Raw genomic sequence first — 23,146 nt, forward strand, 5'->3', positions numbered from 1 at the left:
TACGTATCCAGTTACCAAATCAGGGCTAGAAACAGGTCAAAGCTGCCCGCTTGGAGATAGATATAGCCTTGTTGATATCTAACAATCGCCATAACCCTTTAACCTTAACAAATGGTGGGAGTTTGGTTGTATAATGTTCCTCCTACGGTGACAGACAGTGAATGTTCTGACCTAAACTCTGTGCGACAGTAATATGTAATACTGCAGTGTCATGGGATGAAAGTGAAGTCTTATCTATGGTTAATAATTCATATTTTATGCAACTGAAGGTTTGCTTTATTTTTTCGTAGGACATTACGTTCAATTAACTTGACTGTTAACTATTTAACATTTCACATCATGATTTATATAGCTGTAGATGGCTCTGACTTCTTTCTTTTATATTAAGGTTTAATACAACAATGCCTGTCCCTTAAAGTGATACATACCTACATTACATATGGCTGGCTATACGACCTACATTTCTCTCCACTATGGAGAATGGCGAGGAGATTCAAGGGAGGGAGGAGAAATCTGGTCGCTGAGGGGTTAACAAACCAAAAGTGATTTCGTTTAATTTAGAAGGGGGTGGGAGGTAGGGAATGGAATGGCGAGAGAGATATCACGATATATATTACAAACCACCTCGCCTTCAGGGTAAACATCATTATACAGTGGATATTAAAACTAAAAGGGATGAGAGTGACACGTTCAGAAAATAATATGGCAGTACCTGCGAGCGGGTGAGATGAGGAAACGGTATGTAGCTAATAGCCCTAATCTGTGGGATAACACAATGATTGTTCATAGCAGTAAACTCTGGGGTAGTATTCAGCATGGATCAGAAATGAATGTATAAGGTTGCGTGTTTTGCTCCTTATGGGAATCCATAGAACATCAAACAGATGTCAAACGACTGTACCGGATGGGGTTTGCGTGTTGGGAGGATTCGAAGACGCGTACACGTGTCGCTTGATCTGCGCGCGGAGGTCAATCTGCATACATTTGACTGTAGCTATGATTGTAGCCTATAAGGCGTGTTTCTCCATTGCATATGCTAGTAGTTTACAGTAGTCTACATTAGGCTATTATAACAACAAATGCGTTATAAAGGGGGCTTTTGGACACCAGATTAATTAAACACGTGGACAGCAATCCCGAATTGCTAAAGTGAATGGACAGCCACAGTGCAATGAAAACATCACCATAGGAATAAACACAAACATGGAAATAAACAACAGACATTCAATCAAATAATTTAAGAATTATAATCATATGAAAACCACTACTGAAGGTGCACTACTTTTAACCTAAAGTACTTTCCATAATTGTTATGCTATTTCTGTCTATACATTTTAATTTAATGTGTGTGTTAGCCTACATTTTAAAAAGTGGGCTACAATTAAAATTCGACTAGCCTACTTCAGGCTCCTCTCTATAGTCCAATGTATTAAGGACATTAGGACATGCTGGTACCTTCAGGAACTTGCTTCATTAGCACTTGCTAGAGCAGCTGTTTAGGGTACAGGGCCAGATGTTAGTTGGGCGGAATGGGTTTTTGGTTTGTGAGTTGAGCAGACTAGAGGCTTTGTCGCTCTAGTGAAGAGGAGCGAGACGGGAGTGTTCTTGGCCAGTGTACCGCAGGCAGCCAGTGCCACGCGGGAACTCCATGCCCTGTACCGTACCCTGGAGACACCAGGCGACCACACTGGGGCCACGAGACCAGGTGATACTACTCCAAAGCACGCGACTCGCGTGTTCCCGCCACTGCCATGGATGACTCTGGAATCATTCGACGTCGGAGGCTCCAGGTGAGAACTTTCTTGTTTCAAATATTTTGTCAAAAATTGGATCACGAAAAAAACAAACATTAAAGCGAGATTCCTTAAAAGGAACAAAAACAAAGCGACTCCCTGCCTTTGTTTTGGTAAAACGTTTAGGGATGGGCCTTGAGAAATGTAGCTACTATCAAATTCATAACGTTAGATCTATCAAAGCAAAGGATGAACATCCATGATGTCAACATTAGAGTTTTAACCATGTTTTGTGGCTATACAGTGTTTGTTTACATTTATATTGTTTACAAACATTGGAGTAAAACAAGCTTATATTTTGTGTTCTGATGGGGTAGGCCCACAACAGTTGAACTAAACTCATGAGATAAATTATATTCTTCAATAATCAATTGGTATTATTAATTTATCTTTCCAAAAGTGGATGTAGCAACTAAGCTTTAAACTAGTAAAATAATATATTCAAAGGTACATAATATTTGACAAACAAATGAAAACAATCTATGTTCTAAATTGGCTAGCCTTAGCCCCTATGCCTAATGCAGGAGACTAATGGAATATCAAGTTACAATTTGATGCATTAGCTCATGCTGCATGACAGTAACTACTTTTTCCTAGGGGGATTATATTCACTTACTACAGGAAGCAAATCATGTCTAGTTAATCTCCCCCTCCTAGGTCCTGGGCCCCCTCCCTGCATGCAAATAGGGGGGCAGAACCCTGCTGGATGGGACCCTTCTGTCCCCTGTGACCATCAGAGATAATTCCACCAAGGCTGACATGGGCCATAGTACTAAAAACTTGATTAAACACCATAAAATGTTACAATGTTCTAGAAGACATTTTCTTAGAAGTTTGAGCAGAGATGCTGAATTCTAGGAACAGCTTATGAATGTTCCTGTTATTCCATGAGGACCTTATGGCCTTTTCTTGTAAAAAAACAATCATCATGATAATCAGAATCTCTTTCGGGCAGCCATACACACAGAATGTATGCATTCAGACAAATAGTATATACACATACATACATATATATGCACACACACACACACACACACACACACACACACACACACACACACACACACACACACACACACACACACACACACACATACACATACACACACACACTCCTCCACACACAAGCTCTCTCTCTCTCTCTCTCTCTCTCTCTCTAGCCAGACAGACAGACAGACATGCATTTGCAAGTCAAACCAGCACATATGATCATTAGCTCAATTCTCAATGGAGTGTGTGTGTGTGTGCGTGGATGTGTCTATTCGTGCATGCGTGTGTGTGTACACATTCATTCTTGTGTGTGTGTGTGAGTGTGTGTGTGTCATGAGTGGAAACCCGTTCCCATTCAAGTCATCAATATCCACACACAGGCTAAATGCTAGTGGGATATGTGAGGATGTGGTCCTCCTCTACTCTTAAAGCCCATTACCAGGCACTAGTAGACTAATGGTAGGACTAATGATAGGACTAATGGTAGGACTAATGATAGGACGTATGATAGGACTAACGATAGGACTAATAATAGGACTAATGGTAGGACTAATGATAGGACTAATGGTAGGACTAATAATAGGACTAATGGTAGGATTAATAATAGGACTAATGGTAGGACTAAATGTAGGACTAATAGTAGGACTAATAATAGGACTAATGGTAAGACTAGGCTAACAGCTCTTTGCACAGAGGGAAGGACAACCAAAACAGCCAAGGGGCCGTCACACACACACACACACATACATACACACATAGAGGGCAGGGGCAGCTTCTGTTGGCTAGACCCCAGCCTCAGTAAAGTGGCTGGTAATTCCCCAGGCTGGCTCCACTTTCACTTGTCACTGCCAAAGGGTGTAGAGGGGGTGGGGGAAGCAAGAGAAGCAAGGGGTAGTCAGTGCCAGGGGACAAGGAGGGGGCAGAGGTCAAGGACTCAAACCCAGATAGACAGTGTAATGTGTGTGTGTGTGTGTGTGTGTATTCTCAACTCTAATCCTCTCCCTAGGCCACTTCCATAAGCCAGTATAACACAGGCATCTCTGTGTCTTTGCTTGCTTGTTTGTGTGTGTGGGTAAGTAATCACTAGGAGCGACGAAGACTCCTGTCAGGCTCCAGACCAAGGCCCTTCTACTCCGATTGCTCAGTTTGGCCGGGCTGCCAGCTCTAGGAAGAGTCTTGGTAGTTTCAAACTTCTTCCATTTAGGAATGAGGGAGGCCACTGTGTTCTTGGGAACCTTCAAGGCTGCAGAAATGTTTTGGTACCCTTCCCCAGATCTGTGCCTCGACACAATCCTGTCTCGGAGCTCTACGGATAATTCTTTCGACCTCATGGCTTGTTTTTTGCTCTGACATGCACTGTTAGCTATGGGACCTTATATAGAGAGGTGTGTGCCTTTCCACTCAATTGAATTTAGCACAATTGGACTCCAATCAAGTTGTAGAAACATCTGAAAAATGATCAATGGAAACAGGATGCACCTGAGCTCAATTTCAAGTCTCATAGCAAAGGGTCTGAATACTCATGTTTTTGTTTTAATACATTTCTAAAAATGTCTAAAAACCTGTTTTCGCTTTGTCAGTATGGGGTATTTTGTGTAAATTGCTTAGGATTTTTTAAAATGTTTTATTTAGATTAAGGCTGTCTGAACACTTTCCGGTGAATTTCCAGAATTATTCCGGAAATTTTGCATGGGAAGTTAAGCCCGGGAATTTTGAGATTTTTGCTTCAATTCATCAAAAAAGTAGCTTATAACAGTGAACCTTTTTTTGTGGGATACACATAAGGCAATTCTAGGTCTTGTGGCATATTTTGGTTAAACTATCCCCAATTCAATGGAATTGCAACCCTCCTCATGCACAGTGCATTCTTTCATCACATGTACAGCTGATTCTCAAGATCTTGCACACTAATGAGATGCTATTGAGCCCACACTACTACACTGTCTGAGCCAAGGACTACATGCTTTCTGGTAAGTTTTGATATCAATACTGGGTGGGGTGAATATACAGTGGGGAGAACAAGTATTTGATACACTGCCGATTTTGCAGGTTTTCCTACTTACAAAGCATGTAGAGGTCTGTCATTTTTATCATACGTACACTTCAACTGTGAGAGACGGAATCTATACACTGCCAAAATCCCTGCTGCAGTGTGTGCAAACCTGGTCAAGAACTACAGGATCTCTGTAATTGCAAACAAAGGTTTCTGTACCAAATATTAAGTTCTGCTTTTCTGATGTATCAAATACTTATGTCTGGCCGTATCACAGTCTGCCGATATGGACAGCCCCTTCAAGAGGATCCTCCTGGATGATGTATTTTGTGAGAGAGTGGTAAGCAGCGTGAAATTCCTGAAACCAATAGCAGTAGCCATTGCACAGATTGAGGGAGACAATGCCATCCTGTCTGATGTAAGAGAAGAATAAATCCGTACTGCCCTGCCACTTCACTATTGCTGCATGCAGAGGTACCTGCAGTTCTGAAATACATCAAAAAGCGTGAAGACTTCTGCCTGAAGCCCAAACACGCCGCAGCGTACATGTTGAACCCCAAGGATGCTGGCAAGAGCATCCTGTCTGGTGCAGAGATCAACAAGGCCTATGGTGTCATCACTACCGTGTCTCGCCACCTTGGCCTGGATGAGGGCAAGGTTCTTGGCAGTCCGGCAAAGTACACTTCCAAGCAAGGGCTTTGGGATGGAGATGCAACATGGCAGTCGTGCCAACATATCTCATCAGCCACCTGGTGGAAGGGACTTTGTGGATCTGAGGCTCTTTCCCTTGTTGCCTCCATCACCCTCCAAATCTCACCAACATCAGCCACCTCGGAGTGCAACTGGTCCTTGTTTGGGAACACACACACCAAAGCATGCAACAGGCTGACCAATACAAGGGTTGAAAAATTGGTGGCCATCCGGGCAAATTTTTGGCTTTTTGAGCCTGACAACGATTCATCCTCAACAAGGTTGGAAAGTGACAGTGAAGATGAGGCCTCAGAGTCTGATGTTCAAGAGGTGGACATTAAGGAGGTCCAGGGAGAAGACATGGAAGCCTGAGAGGAAGACAACCAAAGCTTTAGTTTCTAGACTATAATTTTACAGATGTATGTTGAAAACGTTTTTGGGAGATGTGATGGATCATTGGGGATCATTCAATATTCCCTTTCTTTTGTTGTTCAGTGAAATCATCCATGTGAAGAGTCAACTCATTTTACCTTATCATAAGTAGACATAATTGCAGATGATTCAATCCTTCCAATAGAAATAAAAAAAAATATTTAGTTACAAATTTAACTTTAATTAAAGTTTTATATTTCTGTCTCCATATGATATGGTAAATATATCCAATGCAAAAAACATCTACATTTAAATGGTATTAATATTCATTTGCATATATTTCCATTAATTCCCATATATTCCCGTTAATTTCACCTCTGAATATTCCCAAAAACGTGCAACCCTGTGTGTCAGTCAGTCAGTCATATTACGGTAATGACAATATGATCGTGTCAATATAGGTGACAGTGTTTCCTTTAGGACTGATTGACTCAGTAGCAGCAGCAGCAGTCACTCTTCTCACGACATCAGTCTTCATTATGGTAAACTGTATGTACTGTAGTTACAACCATGAGTGGGATGAAAGGTGGTCCAACTCTGTTCTGGGCAAGCTGCCAACTTTCAATTTCCTTAACAGGAAGGGATAAGAATTGGATCATTTGAGAGGAGAGAGGACGCAGCCAGTATACTACTGTCAGTCACTGACAAAAAAAAAAGAGGCTAAACTTGTAAGACATAGACTATCCAATACAAAAATTGATTGTTGAAGTTAAAAACCCTTTGTAATTAATTTGTAATTTCACTGTTGGGAATGTTGAAAGGAAACAGAATGGCTACTGTGCCTGGCTCTTGTTACTGAATTTTTTATCTGCTGTTTTTTTCTTATAGGATTATATAGATGTTAGTACCCTGAGATTATCATCAGACAGCTAAAGTTGTTCTGCAGGGGAGAAGAAAGTGCTAGCATAGTGATATTCTATTATATCAGGTAATGCTAATGTATTGGTTCTTGACAGTGTCAGAGAGACTTGTGCTACATGAATTCACGCCCACATTCACGTTGCGACCCAAATGGCACTCTATTTGCTATATGGTACACTACGAGCCCTGGTCAAATGTGGTGCACGATGTAGGGAATAGGGTGCCATTTGAAACACAGACATAGTCTAATCTTTTCCACTAAAGGTCATTAAAGATACTTGTACAAGTGAGCTGTTAGAATATTAAGCTGAGAAACAGGGATGACATTCACAAAATCAAGGAACTGTAACTGGCTACATTTATTTGAGTGTTTTATTTGAGTGCATATTACTACTGAAAAATGTTTTTTGTTTTTGTCAAACTCTGAAATGACAAATGGCACCCAATTCCTTATATAGCATACTTATTTTGACCGGGGCCATAGTGTAATCTTTTCTGCCAGCAAAGAACTCTTAGTTTCAGAGCCCCAGCGTACCAACTACAGAGAAACTTTATGATTATGTCCATGTTTATTTCAAAGTGTTGGCAGTTGGCATTTTACTGAAAAGGGGTTCTTTCTTTTCAAACACACCTCTCTCTCTCTGTGGGTAATTATGAGCTAAAGAAATGTTGAGGAATTAAATGCTGTACGAGTCGCGATACCTTTTGGGATTGTCTCAGCTGAGAAGTGAATCTCTTTTGGATGGTGTGTTTCATCTTATGAAAGAACAGAGCGACTGAGGGGGGAACTCACAGAAAGGACTCGCACTTAACCGCTAATGACAAATAATAGCATGGAGGTCCACATGCATAATTGAGTGAGAGAGCCTGAGAGGGGTGTGGGGAGATGTATGTGTGTACACTACAGTGTATGTCTGTGCGTCTGTGTATTTGTGTACACTACAGGGTGTGCATGTGCGTGTCTGTACCTGTGTACACTAAAGTGTGTGTGTATGTGTGTACACTACAGTGTTTGTGTGGGTGTGTGTGTTCATTGATTAACATGAGGAAAGGCTGAAATGCAGAGACACAGGAGGTCTGTCATTGTGACGGGGTTCTTATCCACTATCAGGAAATCAGGAAATGGCTCCTCACAGTTAGGCATTCCCATGATGACTCACTGAATTCATGCAATGTTGCTCCAGTTTCAACAGTTTAACCCATGAAATATCCAGTTAATGTACTGTACTACCAATACATGTAGTTATGTTCTTCTATTTGCTAATACATTTAGTTCTACAGTAGTTGATGTTATTTTGCCCATGTTTGTTAGACATGACTGAATATATTACTAGGGTCTAGTGGTCTGTGTTCTGTATTGTCCATTCTAACATTTGTCCAGGGTGCTTGTATGACCTGTATGACAGCACACACAATCAGGGTACTGCCAATATGTGCATCCCAAATGTCACCCTTTCCCTATAAAGTGCACTACTTTTGACCAGAACCCTATGGGTCCTGGTCAAAAGTAGTGCACTAAATAAGGAATAGGGTGCAATTTGGGACGGTACCCAAATTCATGGGAGATTTCACAGATACACTATAAAAGTGGGAGGTTTAATTGATGATTGACTTCATATAGAGGGAGCCATCACTTGCCCTTCCTAATCCCATGTTTCACTTCCTAGCCGTTACTTAATATGTGCCCTTCCTAGCCATTACTTAATATGTTGCATGTTATCCTTCCTAGCCATTACTTAATATGTTGCATGTTGTCCTTCCTAGACATTACTTAATATGTTGCCATGTTGTCCTTCCTAGCCATTACTTAATATGTTGCCATGTTGTCCTTCCTAGCCATTACTTAATATGTTGCATGTTGTCCTTCCTAGACATTACTTAATATGTTGCCATGTTGTCCTTCCTAGCCATTACTTAATATGTTGCCATGTTGTCCTTCCTAGCCATTACTTAATATGTTGCCATGTTATCCTTCCTAGCCATTACTTAATATGTTGCATGTTGTCCTTCCTAGCCATTACTTAATATGTTGCATGTTGTCCTTCCTAGCCATTACTTAATATGTTGCATGTTGTCCTTCCTAGCCATTACTTAATATGTTGCATGTTGTCCTTCCTAGACATTACTTAATATGTTACCATGTTGTCCTTCCTAGCCATTACTTAATATGTTACCATGTTGTCCTTCCTAGCCATTACTTAATATGTTGCCATGTTATCCTTCCTAGCCATTACTTAATATGTTGCATGTTGTCCTTCCTAGCCATTACTTAATATGTTGCCATGTTATCCTTCCAATCCATTGCTTTAGGTTGACATGTTGTCCTTCAAAGCCATTACTTAATGTTGCCATGTTGTCCTTCCTAGCCATTACTTAATGTTGCCATGTTGTCCTTCCTAGCCATTACTTAATATGTTGCCATGTTGTCCTTCCTAGCCATTACTTAATGTTGCCATGTTGTCCTTCCTAGCCATTACTTAATATGTTGCCATGTTGTCCATCCTAGCCATTACTTAATATGTTGCCATTTTGTCCATCCTAGTCAAGTTAGATTATGTCAGTGTGTCCTTCCTTTGTTTGCTGCTGTCCTTCTTTTCCTTTTCTTACAGCCGAGCTTTTCTTTCGTATTCTCTTCATCCATTCCTTTATACATTCTCTCCATTCAACAGACCTGAGAGATCTCAAGGTTGATACTGTAGTCAAGGTGGATTTCAAAGGCCTATGGTAACACACACACATGCACACACACATATACAAACACATGCATGCACTCATACACACACAAATGTTCCCCCCCATCCATTAGTCCTGCTCCAAGGTGCCACGCAGAGCTCCATTTTAGTCACATCAGTTTAGGTCACTTCCTGTCTGTGGCCTTGATGATGTAACATATCCCAGGGAGAACGAAGAAGGTGAATGATGTCACTTTCCTTTGAGAGAAGTGGAGTGTTCTGATACTCTAGCCCCACTCCCCAGTCCCCACCCTGTCTATTCCTTTGTTGACTGTCCCCTCATGGATTTAAAAGCTTTAGAATAGGTATAAGAGATCATGCTTATAGCATCATACAGATATCGGATCTTAATTTGATCAACCTGTTTAAAAAATGCCTATGAAGTTTGGAATTTCCACTTAGAAATTTCAGGCTTGATTTTCCCTCATGAAAAAATATCAAAAATGTACATGAATTATAATCCACATAATAATTCACTTTTCATGTTGCTGATGGATTATTTTGCTTCTGTAGCGAACTGGCTGAAATTAAGATCCTACATCTGTATATAGCTGATGCTGATCCAATGCTATCAGATGTTAGAGGGCAAGTCAACAAGGGCAAAGAGACGAGACATGGATTGGAGATTCAGAAGGGAGTGAGAATGTTCCCTAGCTGGGTCTATATCATCACAGGAGGCTGTTGAGGGGAGGACGGCTCATAATAATGGCTGGAATGGAGTCAATGGAATTTTATCAACCACATGGAAACGATGTGTTTGATGCTATTACATTTATTCTGTTTTAGCCATTACTATGAGCCCGTACTCGCAAATAAAGGTGCAACCAGCCACCTGTGGTCTGTATACACTGTAGTTCGTCTGTTGTCTCCACAACCACACTTCCTCCCTAATGCACACTAGTCTGGGGACAAGGTTAGACTATGGTTCCATTGCAAATGGCACCCTATTCCCTATATTTTGCACTACTTTTGATGAGGGCTCTGGTCACACACACTACTCATGCATACACACACACACACACACATACGGTATTGGTTCTGCGTGGGAGGAGATAAACTCTCATGCTGTCCTTGTTCCTGATAGGAACTGACAGGAGCGTCAGGAGAACAGCAGTTTATCTATAGAATAACTTCATAAAATGTCCTTTTATTGCCTTATAATAGAAACAGTACTGTAATATGATCCTGGACTGGGGATCGTGTTAAGGGAGCACAACATGGAGACTTTAGGAGAGTGTTTCTCTCTCAGATCAATCCCAATGGATCGTAATCACGTTAGTTTCCTGCTTCTCTGTCCCCAATGTTGTAAACAGGGCGACCATTTTGGAAATGACTGGCTCCACTCAGCCTGTGAGTGTGGTAATAATAATGTAATATGTCATCAGTGAAGGGTTGGGGAAGCTGGATTTAGAGCATGAAGTGTTTGAAGTTACAGACATGGCAAGAGGTTTTTGGGGTTAGGCACCTTCTTTCAACAGTATATTGCCCCAATGGCCCCTAAACTAAAGGGTTAATTGTGTCTATATACTGTACAATGTACAGTATATATAACTATACACTAAGAAACAAAGGGTTCTGAAGGGTTCTACCTGGAACCAAAAAGGGTTCTCCTATGGGGACAGCTGAAGAACCCTTTTGGAACCCTTTTTTCTAAGAGTGTATAACACTAATCTGATATTTTATTTGTGTCCCCTCTTCTCTTTCTCTGTCCCTCTCTCTTGTTCTCCAGAAGGATCTGCCTCTGCCCCGAAAAAGTAGCAGGTGAGTTTACGTTTTGGGTTCATTGGGTAGTGCCTTGGTGTGTATGTGTACATGTGTTATGTTTGGGAGAAACAAAATGGGAACATATTTTAGCCCCTGTGAACCTCTCTACCCGTGGATTATTTAAATTGTAAATCTAAACTGACGCTCAGGTGACTCCAAGCTTGGGGTTTATTTGATTTGCCTCCACATGAATGTGCCTGTATGCACAGTCTTCTAACGTCAGTTCACTGGACAGAAATCGGTTTTGCCCCATGAAGCTTTATACCCCACACAACTTTTTGGGAGGGTTTTCTTGTAAACCCGACACACTGACAATCTCATGCACAGTTGAGCTCTGAAATAGCAGCACTATAGGAAGTCTCTTCACACTTCACATGTTTCTGGAGAGAGGGGTTAGGAGTTGTCAGCATGTGAGAAATGGGGGTTTGAAAGGATGCAGACTCACTTTCATACACATACACACACACACTCAGGATCGTAGTGACGTGTAGCTTGAAATTCTGAGAGCTTGTGTGTGTTGCTGTCCATGGTGCTGAAGTGTTCCCTCACTCCGGGCTTTCCTCCTTTCTCCCAATCGCTCTCTCTCTATGGTGCTGAAGCGTTCCCTCACTTACATCGTTCTTCTGACTCATCTCTCTCACTCTCCCTGTCTGTGGCTTTCCCTTTCCTCAGTGTGTCTCTTTCACTAATTGAAGTGAGGAGAAAAAGGCTTGTATATCAGTAGTAGTACACCTGCACACAGTTACTAAACAGTCATTAAGTACTGTATTCAATAGAAAGTTCTCTTTCTATTATCTGAGTCAGAATGAATAAACTGTTTATTTTGCACCATACAACTGTATCTAAACTAGGCTAAGGTAGGTTTTAGAGAGGGCTGGGCGGTATACCGTATTTTACGATATACTGGTATTGATACATGGACCGGTTTGTGTTTTTACTTTACCTTCTAGAACGGTATTTGAATGTTTGGTTTGTCAAATGTGATATGCCGTGTTTAACGTCCATTTTTATAGTTTACTTCGCTACTTGAGTCATCTCTCTTCGCTCTCTCTCTCTCTCCATGCCGTTTTCCACACAGACCTAGCCCCGCCCCCTGTCACTCAAGGAGCGCATTTGCTTTTCCTCGACCATGAGACACTTGCGTTCAGTCTGCATGGTCAATGCAGCACATGCAACAATGTTGATGACAACAATGCTGTTTTCACTTTGCTTCTTCATATAAATCCAATAGCGTTCTATAATTACAACATTAGTTTGTGTTGCTTACGTCTGCAAACAGCTAGTTTGTCTTTTCTTAGCAAGTTGGGCCGCAAGGCACTACAGACGGTACAGTACATCAAGCTTCCTGCCATCCAGGACCTCTATACCAGGCGGTGTCAATGGAAGGCCCTAAAAATTGTCAAAGACTCCAGCCACCCTAGTCATAGACTGACTCTCTGCTACCGCACGACAAGTGGTACCGGAGCACCAAGTCTAGGTCCAAGAGGCTTCTAAACAGCTTCTACCCCAAGCCAAACATCTAGTCAAATGGCTATAATTTAAAGGCAATGCTACCAAATACTAATTGAGTGTATGTAAACTTCTGACCAACTGGGAATGTGATGAAAGAAATAAAAGCTGAAATAAATCATTCTCTCTACTATCATTCTGACATTTCACATTCTTAAAATAAAGTGGTGATCCTAACTGACCTAAGACAGGGATTTTTTTACTAGGATTAAATGTCAGGAATTGTGAAAAACTGAGTTTAAATGTATTTGGCTACGGTGTAAGTAAACTTCCAACTTCAACTGTATTCTATCTATAGAATTAGAATAATCATTCTACTTCCATGATTCCAACATATCACCAAGTGTTTTGCTCTAAATCATAAGTAAAATCGCTATTGCAACATTTGGTTCAAAATCAGGTTTAGATTGTTTGCCCATATCGTGCAGCCCTACATGGCAGTGTGGAAATTATCTCAAATGAGTGAAGGAAAAGCAGAAATGTATGAAAATGCAAACAAATATTTTGGGTTGAAGTTGAATTGAACAGTATAAAACAATCAGAATGGAGAAAGACTCTTAGAATGTATATGTTTCCACCCTGAGGTCATGCACTACTTATAAAGAACATTTAGAAATTTAATCATTTAAAATCAGAAATACTGTCAAATATTGTCATACCGTCAATTTAAAAAAAATACGGTGATATGATATTTTGGCCATATCGCCCAGCACAAGTTTTAAATATCCTCACCTTTTGTAGGAGTAGATAGTGAGTTCCCTCCTCTATACCTGTAGAGATGGATTTAAAGGATTTAAAATTCCTTTTCTCTGGATTTGAATCTGTGGCTACTGGCTATTATGCCACTGTGGCATGTAGGCCTAGCTAGCTGCTGTGCTGTGTGTATGTTAGCCACATAGATTTATCTCAATACATCACATTTACTGTAAAATCCCATTGTAGCACAGAAGGTACCTGTTATTGTATGGGTGAAATTAATATGATATGAATACGGAATGAATATAGAGCATTTGCAGAGGCGTTTTTCAAAAAGCATTTCATTTGCATTTTGTTTGATTTTACGTGCTCTGCAGTCTGCAGTCTTTCCTGTTCTGCCTCTGGGCACGAATGCTGTCTGTAGGTGTTAGGGTTTCAAAAAGCTGAGGTATTTGTGTGTGACATCTTCCAGACTCATTGACATGTCTGGTATTTATCTGTGTGTGTGTGTGACATTTTCTAGTAATCAATTTGGACAAGGGTTAGAGTGGCCAGTGAGTGAGTTACTATCAGTGTGGTATTCACGCTATGTTTAAGGGACCTACATCAAATTTTATTGGTCTAATGATCGTTGTTAGCAGATGCTATTGCGGGTGTAGCGAAGTGCTTGTGCTTCTAGCTCCGACAGTGCAGTAATATCTAACAAGTAATATCTAACAAATTACACAACATTTTCCCAATACACACAAATCTAAGTAGGAATGAATTAAGACTATATATATATATATATATATATATATATATATATATATATATATATATATATATATATATATATATATATATATATATATATATATATGGATGAGCGATGTCAGAGCGGAACAGACTAAGATACAGTAGAATAGTATAGAAGAACAGTATACATATGAGATGAGTAATGCCAGATATGTAAACATTGAGTGAATGAGATACCGTAGAATAGCATAGAATACAGTATATACATATGAAATGAGTAATGCCAGATATGTAAACATTATTAAGTGACTAAGTGTCATGTATTGTCATGTTGTGTCTTTCTGTCCTTTCCTTTCACCCTGTCTCCCTCTGCTGGTCGTATTAGGTTACCTTTTCTCCCCCGCTTTCCCCCAGCTGTTCCTTGTCTCCTCTTGACTACCTCGTCACCCCTTCTCCCACCTGTTCCCCTTTTCCCTCTGATTAGTCCCCTATATCTCTCTCTGTTTTTGTTCCTGTCCTCGTCGGATTCTTGTTTGTTGTGTTTCATGCCTGAGCCAGACTATCGTCATGTTTGCTGTAACCTTGTCCTGTCCTGTCGGAATCTGCCGGTCTATCTGAGCCTACCTATGTTTGGTTATTAAAGAAGCTCTGTTTAAGTTAGTTCGCTTTTGGGTCCTCATTCACTCACCGTAACAGAAGAATCCGACCAAGAATGGACCCAGCGACTTCGGATCCTCTCCACTCAGCCGTCGAGATCCAGGGAGCGATGCTAGGCAGACACGAGCAGGAATTGTCTGCTGCTCGACATGCCGTTGAGACCCTGGCCACCCAAGTCTCCAACCTCACAGAACAGGTTCACCATCTCCGCCTCGATCCACCGGCCACTTCCAGGGCTTTCGAATCTCCGGAGCCCAGAATCAATAACCCGCCGTGTTACTCTGGGGAGCCCACTGAATGCCGCTCGTTCCTCACCCAGTGTGATATTGTGTTTTCTCTCCAGCCCAACACTTACTCCAGGAGCACTGCTCGTGTCGCCTACGTCATATCTCTCCTTATTGGACGGGCTCGTGAGTGGGGCACGGCAATCTGGGAGGCAAGGGCTGAGTGTACTAACCAGTATCAGGACTTTAAGGAGGAGATGATACGGGTTTTTGATCGATCTGTTTTTGGGGAGGAGGCTTCCAGGGCCCTGTCTTCCCTATGTCAAGGTAATCGATCCATAACAGACTACTCTATTGAGTTTCGCACTCTTGCTGCCTCCAGTGGCTGGAACGAGCCGGCTTTGCTCGCTCGTTTTCTGGAGGGTCTCCGCGCAGAGGTAAAGGATGAGATTCTCTCCCGGGAGGTCCCTTCCAGCGTGGATTCCCTGATTGAACTCGCTATTCGCATTGAGCGACGGGTTGATCTTCGTCACCGAGCTCGTGGAAAGGAGCTCGCGTTCTCCGTTGCCCCCCTCTCCGCATCACTACCATCTTCCTCTGCCGGCTCGGGAGCTGAGCCTATGCAGCTGGGAGGTATCCGCATCTCGACTAAGGAGAGGGAACGGAGAATCACCAACCGCCTCTGTCTCTATTGCGGTTCCGCTGGTCATTTTGTCACTTCATGTCCAGTAAAAGCCAGAGCTCATCAGTAAGCGGAGGGCTACTGGTGAGCGCTACTACTCCTGTCTCTCCTTCAAGATCCTGCACTACCTTGTCGGTCCATCTACGCTGGACCGGTTCGTCAGCTTCCTGCAGTGCCTTAATAGACTCTGGGGCGGAGGGCTGTTTTATGGACGAGACCTGGGCTCGGGAACATGACATTCCTCTCAGACAGTTAAGGGAGTCCACGGCCTTGTTCGCCCTGGATGGTAGTCCTCTCCCCAGGATTCAGCGTGAGACGCTACCTTTAACCCTCACTGTTTCTGGTAATCATAGCGAAACCATTTCTTTTTTGATTTTTCGTTCACCTTTTACACCTGTTGTTTTGGGCCATCCCTGGCTAGTTTGTCATAATCCTTCCATTAATTGGTCTAGTAATTCTATCCTCTCCTGGAACGTCTCTTGTCATGTGAAATGTTTAATGTCTGCTATCCCTCCTGTTTCCTCTGTCTCTTCTTCACAGGAGGAGCCTGGTGATTTGACAGGGGTGCCGGAGGAATATCACGATCTGCGCACGGTGTTCAGTCGGTCCAGGGCCACCTCTCTTCCTCCACACCGGTCGTATGATTGTAGTATTGATCTCCTTCCGGGAACCACTCCCCCCCGGGGTAGACTATACTCTCTGTCGGCTCCCGAACGTAAGGCTCTCGAGGATTATTTGTCTGTAGCTCTTGACGCAGGTACCATAGTCCCCTCCTCCTCTCCCGCCGGAGCGGGGTTTTTTTTTGTCAAGAAGAAGGACGGGTCTCTGCGCCCCTGCATAGATTATCGAGGGCTGAATGACATAACAGTTAAGAATCGTTATCCGCTTCCTCTTATGTCTTCAGCCTTCGAGATCCTGCAGGGAGCCAGGTTTTTCACTAAGTTGGACCTTCGTAACGCTTACCATCTCGTGCGCATCAGGGAGGGGGACGAGTGGAAGACGGCGTTTAACACTCCGTTAGGGCACTTTGAATACCGGGTTCTTCCTTTCGGCCTCGCTAACGCTCCAGCTGTCTTTCAGGCATTAGTCAATGATGTCCTGAGAGACATGCTGAACATCTTTGTTTTCGTTTACCTTGACGATATCCTGATTTTTTCACCGTCACTCCAGATTCATCTTCAGCACGTTCGACGTGTCCTCCAGCGCCTTTTAGAGAATTGTCTTTTTGTGAAGGATGAGAAGTGCACTTTTCATGCCTCCTCCGTCACATTTCTCGGTTCTGTTATTTCCGCTGAAGGCATTAAGATGGATCCCGCTAAGGTCCAAGCTGTCATTGATTGGCCCGCCCCTAAGTCACGCGTCGAGCTGCAGCGCTTTCTCGGCTTCGCGAACTTCTATCGTCGTTTCATCCGTAATTTCGGTCAGGTGGCAGCTCCTCTCACAGCCCTTACTTCTGTCAAGACGTGCTTTAAGTGGTCCGTTTCCGCCCAGGGAGCTTTTGATCTCCTCAAGAATCGTTTTACATCCGCTCCTATCCTTGTTACACCTGACGTCTCTAGACAGTTCGTTGTCGAGGTTGACGCGTCAGAGGTGGGCGTGGGAGCCATTCTTTCTCAGCGCTCCCTCTCTGACGACAAGGTCCACCCATGCGCGTATTTTTCTCATCGCCTGTCGCCGTCGGAACGTAACTATGATGTGGGAAACCGCGAACTGCTCGCCATCCGGTTAGCCCTAGGCGAATGGCGACAGTGGTTGGAGGGGGCGACCGTTCCTTTTGTCGTTTGGACTGACCATAGGAACCTTGAGTACATCCGTTCTGCCAAACGACTTAATGCGCGTCAGGCGCGTTGGGCGCTGTTTTTCGCTTGTTTCGAGTTCGTGATTTCTTATCGTCCGGGCTCTAAGAACACCAAGCCTGATGCTTTATCTCGTCTCTTCAGTTCTTCAGTAGCCTCCACTGACCCCGAGGGGATTCTCCCTGAGGGGCGTGTTGTCGGGTTGACTGTCTGGGGAATTGAGAGGCAGGTAAAGCAAGCGCTCACTCACACTCCGTCGCCGCGCGCTTGTCCTAGGAACCTTCTTTTCGTTCCCGTTCCTACTCGTCTGGCCGTTCTTCAGTGGGCTCACTCTGCCAAGTTAGCCGGCCACCCTGGCGTTCGGGGTACGCTTGCTTCCATTCGCCAGCGTTTTTGGTGGCCCACCCGGGAGCATGACACGCGTCGTTTCGTGGCTGCTTGTTCGGTCTGCGCGCAGACTAAGTCCGGTAACTCCCCTCCTGCCGGCCGTCTCAGGCCGCTTCCCATTCCCTCTCGACCGTGGTCTCACATCGCCTTAGATTTTGTCACCGGACTGCCTTCGTCAGCGGGGAAGACTGTTATTCTTACGGTTGTCGATAGGTTCTCTAAGGCGGCTCATTTCATTCCCCTTGCTAAGCTTCCTTCTGCTAAAGAGACGGCACAAATCATCATCGAGAATGTTTTCAGAATTCATGGCCTTCCGTCAGACGTCGTTTCGGACAGAGGTCCGCAATTCACGTCTCAATTTTGGAGGGAGTTTTGCCGTTTGATTGGGGCTTCCGTCAGTCTCTCTTCCGGCTTTCACCCCCAGTCTAACGGTCAAGCAGAACGGGCCAATCAGACTATTGGTCGCATCTTACGCAGTCTTTCTTTTCGCAACCCTGCGTCTTGGTCAGAACAGCTCCCCTGGGCAGAATACGCCCACAACTCGCTTCCTTCGTCTGCGACCGGGCTATCTCCTTTTCAGAGTAGCCTCGGGTACCAGCCTCCGCTGTTCTCATCTCAGTTCGCCGAGTCCAGCGTCCCCTCCGCTCAGGCTTTTGTCCAACGTTGCGAGCGCACCTGGAAGAGGGTCAGGTCTGCACTTTGCCGTTATAGGACGCAGACTGTGAGGGCTGCTAATAAGCGTAGAACTAAGAGTCCTAGATATTGTCGCGGTCAGAGAGTTTGGCTCTCCACTCAGAACCTTCCCCTTAAGACGGCTTCTCGCAAGTTGACCCCGCGGTTCATTGGTCTGTTCCGTATTTCTCGGGTCATTAATCCTGTCGCAGTTCGACTTCTTCTTCCGCGATACCTTCGTCGCGTCCACCCGGTCTTCCATGTCTCCTGTATTAAGCCCGTTCTTCGCGCCCCCGCTCGTCTTCCCCCCCCCCCCATCCTTGTCGAGGGCGCACCCATCTACAGGGTCCGCAGGATTTTGGACATGCGTCCTCGGGGCCGTGGTCACCAGTACCTCGTTGATTGGGAGGGGTACGGTCCTGAGGAGAGGAGTTGGGTTCCCTCTCGGGACGTGCTGGACCGTGCGCTGATCGAGGATTTCCTCCGTTGCCGCCAGGTTTCCTCCTCGAGTGCGCCAGGAGGCGCTCGGTGAGTGGGGGGGTACTGTCATGTATTGTCATGTTGTGTCTTTCTGTCCTTTCCTTTCACCCTGTCTCCCTCTGCTGGTCGTATTAGGTTACCTTTTCTCCCCCGCTTTCCCCCAGCTGTTCCTTGTCTCCTCTTGACTACCTCGTCACCCCTTCTCCCACCTGTTCCCCTTTTCCCTCTGATTAGTCCCCTATATCTCTCTCTGTTTTTGTTCCTGTCCTCGTCGGATTCTTGTTTGTTGTGTTTCATGCCTGAGCCAGACTATCGTCATGTTTGCTGTAACCTTGTCCTGTCCTGTCGGAATCTGCCGGTCTATCTGAGCCTACCTATGTTTGGTTATTAAAGAAGCTCTGTTTAAGTTAGTTCGCTTTTGGGTCCTCATTCACTCACCGTAACACTAAGTTACCGTAGAATAGCATAGAATACAGTATATACATATGAAATGAGTAATGCCAGATATGTAAACATTATTAAGTGACTAAGTTACCGTAGAATAGCATAGAATACAGTATATACATATGAAATGAGTAATGCCAGATATGTAAACATTATTAAGTGACTAAGTTACCGTAGAATAGCATAGAATACAGTATATACATATGAAATGAGTAATGCCAGATATGTAAACATTATTAAGTGACTAAGTTACCGTAGAATAGCATAGAATACAGTATATACATATGAAATGAGTAATGCAAGATATGTAAACATTATTGAGTGACTAAGATACCGTAGAATAGTATAGAATACAGTATATACAGTGGGGCAAAAAAGTATTTTGTCAGCCACCAATTGTGCAAGTTCTCCCACTTAAAAAGATGAGAGAGTTCTGTCATTTTCATCATAGGTACACTTCAACTATGACAGACAAAATGAGAAAAAAAATCCAGAAAATCACATTGTGGGATTTTTAATGAATTGATTTGCAAATTATGGTGGAAAATAAGTATTTGGTCAATAACAAAATTGTATCTCAATACTTTGTTATATACCCTTTGTTTGCAATGACAGAGGTCAAGCGTTTTCTGTAAGTCCTCACAAGGTTTTCACACACTGTTGCTGGTATTTTGGCCCATTCCTCCATGCAGATCTCCTCTAGAGCAGTGATGTTTTGGGGCTGTTGCTGGGCAACACGGACTTTCAAAGATTTTCTATGGGGTTGAGATCTGGAGACTGGCTAGGCCACTCCAGGACCTTGAAATGCTTCTTACGAAGCCACTCCTTCGTTGCCCGGGCGGTGTGTTTGGGATCATTGTCATGCTGAAAGACCCAGCCACCTTTCATCTTCAATGCCCTTGCTGATGGAAGGAGGTTTTCACTCAAAATCTCACGATACATGGCCCCATTCATTCTTTCCTTTACACGGATCAGTCGTCCTGGTCCCTTTGCAGAAAAACAGCCCCAAAGCATGATGTTTCCACCCCCATGCTTCACAGTAGGTATGGTGTTCTTTGGATGCAACTCAGCATTCTTTGTCCTCCAAACACGACGAGTTGAGTTTTTACCAAAAAGTTATATTTTGGTTTCATCTGACCATATGACATTCTCCCAATCTTCTTGTGGATCATCCAAATGCTCTCTAACAAACTTCAGACGGGCCTGGACATGTAGTGGCTTAAGCAGGGGGACATGTCTGGCACTGCAGGATTTGAGTCCCTGGCGGCGTAGTGTGTTACTGATGGTAGGCTTTGTTACTTTGGTCCCAGCTCTCTGCAGGTCATTCACTAGGTCCCCCCGTGTGGTTCTGGGATTTTTGCTCACCGTTCTTGTGATCATTTTGACCCCACGGGGTGAGATCTTGCGTGGAGCCCCAGATCGAGGGAGATTATCAGTGGTCTTGTATGTCTTCCATTTCCTAATAATTGCTCCCACAGTTGATTTCTTCAAACCAAGCTGCTTACCTATTGCAGATGCAGTCTTCCCAGCCTGGTGCAGGTCTACAATTTTGTTTCTGGTGTCCTTTGACAGCTCTTTGGTCTTGGCCATAGTGTAGTTTGGAGTGTGACTGTTTGAGGTTGTGGACAGGTGTCTTTTATACTAATAACAAGTTCAAACAGTTGCCATTAATACAGGTAACGAGTGCAGGACAGAGGAGCCTCTTAAAAAATAAGTTACAGGTCTGTGAGAGCCAGAAATCTTGTGGCCAGTGATTCCTAGTCTATGCCTATAGGCAGCAGCCTCTAATGTGCTAGTGATGGCTGTTTAACAGTCTGATGGCCTTGACATAGAAGCTGTTTTTCAGTCTCTCGGTCCCAGCTTTGATGCACCTGTACTGACCTCACCTTCTGGATAGGGCTGGGCGATATGGCCTGAAAGTACATTTTTTTTTCAGAGGTTTGGACGATTCACAATATATATATCTCGATTTCTTGTTTTTCTCTAAACAAATTAAAAAAGGCCAAGACATAATTCTTAACTGAAATATACAAGGCCTCAAGGCCTATTTGTGCTAAACAAATGAACAACAGAAATGAACAACACACACCCACACGTCTATGTTTTGACCACTAGCTGTTTGAATATGTAATTTATAAAATAATTTTGATTGAAAATGTATTCATTTAGTTAATTTGTTGTTATAATTAAAACAGCCTGTGGTTATTTGCTATTGGATTGGCAGAATGACACAACTACTAACACATTAGCCTACAGCTGGCCTGAACATAACTTTTTTGAATTCACTTTAATTATCCAATGTCACACTTACTGATGGCGAGTTGAAACCTGTGCCCAAAGCACAGCAGGCAGGTCCAGTTGTTCAAGCGCAATGCTTTTATCATGTTGCTCCTGCTGTCAGTTGTCATGCACACCTGTCGGTCTTCTCTATTCTTCCACGATGCCAGAGAGTCATTGAGATCCTGGGCTATTACTTCACCCGTATGATAATTGGGGAAGTAAGACATCTGGAGGCAGACATTTAGCAATTTCCAGTCTTCATTTATGTAGTGGACTGTCAAACTTAGGTATGGCTCTGTTGTTCTGCTCGACCATAGATCGGCTTTCGTGAAATACTTGCGGCTTGGCAGCTAATATTTGTGGTCAACTGTACCTAGCAGCTTTTTAAAGCCTGGCTTTTCTACTGTAAAGATTGCATCCGTTATCTCCTTTCACACACTTTTCTTGCATTTGTAAAACGTTACAACGTTATAACAGAACCTCAATTCTTGCAATACAGGCATTTTCCATATCGCGCTAAAACATAAACTCGAATATATCGGAAAAAAAACTTGATTTATCGCCCAGCCCTACTTCTGGATGATAGCTGGGTGAACAGGCAGTGGCTCGGGTGGTTGATGTCCTTGATGATCTTTTTGGCCTTCCTGTGACATCGGTTGCTGTAGGTGTCCAGGAGGGCGGGTAGTTTGCCCCCGGTAATGTATTGGGCAGACCACACTACCATCTGGAGTTCACTGCAGTTGCTGGGGGTGCAGTTGCCGTACCAGGCGGCGATACAGCCCGACAGGATGCTTTTAATTTTGCATCTGTAAACATTTGTGAGGGTTTATGTGACAAGCCAAATTTCTTTAGCCCCCTGAGGTTGAAGAGGCTCTGTTGCGCCTTCTTCACCACATTGTCTGTGTGGGTGGTCCATTTCAGTTAGTCAGTAATGTGTATACCAAGGAACTTGAAGCTTTCCACCTTCTCCACTGCGGTCCTGTCGATGTAGATAGGGGGGGTCATCTGCTTTGTTTTGTTGACGTTGAGTGAGAGGTTATTTTCCAGGCACCACACTCCCAGAGCCCTCACCTCCTCCCTGTAGGCTGTCTCGTCATTGTTGGTAATCAAGCCTACTACTGTTGTGTCGTCTGCAAACTTGATGATTGAGTTGGAGGTGTGCTTGACCACGCAGTCATGGGTGAACAGGGAGTACAGGAGGGTGCTTGGCACGCACCCTTGTGGGGCCCCAGTGTTGAGGATCAACGGAGTGGAGGTGATGTTTCCTACCTTCACCACCTGGGGGCGGCTTGTCAGGAAGTCCATAAATCCTGGTTTGAGGTTTCG

General features: G+C 43.6%; 1 protein-coding gene across 1 annotated transcript in view; it reads left to right on the forward strand.

The window, feature by feature from the left end:
- The first annotated feature begins 544 nt into the window (after positions 1-544).
- The window catches only part of LOC110513948 (microtubule-associated serine/threonine-protein kinase 1), an 83,217-nt gene continuing 60,615 nt past the window's right edge, over positions 545-23,146 (forward strand). The window contains exons 1-2 of the mRNA XM_090204388.1: positions 545-1,790; positions 11,221-11,252. Coding sequence (XP_090060514.1) covers positions 1,752-1,790; positions 11,221-11,252 — 71 coding nt within the window. The 5' untranslated portion in view covers positions 545-1,751. The remainder of the gene's footprint in view (positions 1,791-11,220; positions 11,253-23,146) is intronic.

This window comes from Oncorhynchus mykiss, chromosome 17 (genome assembly GCF_057628025.1).
Source record: "Oncorhynchus mykiss isolate SJ-2025 chromosome 17, ASM5762802v1, whole genome shotgun sequence".
Taxonomy (NCBI): domain Eukaryota; kingdom Metazoa; phylum Chordata; class Actinopteri; order Salmoniformes; family Salmonidae; genus Oncorhynchus; species Oncorhynchus mykiss.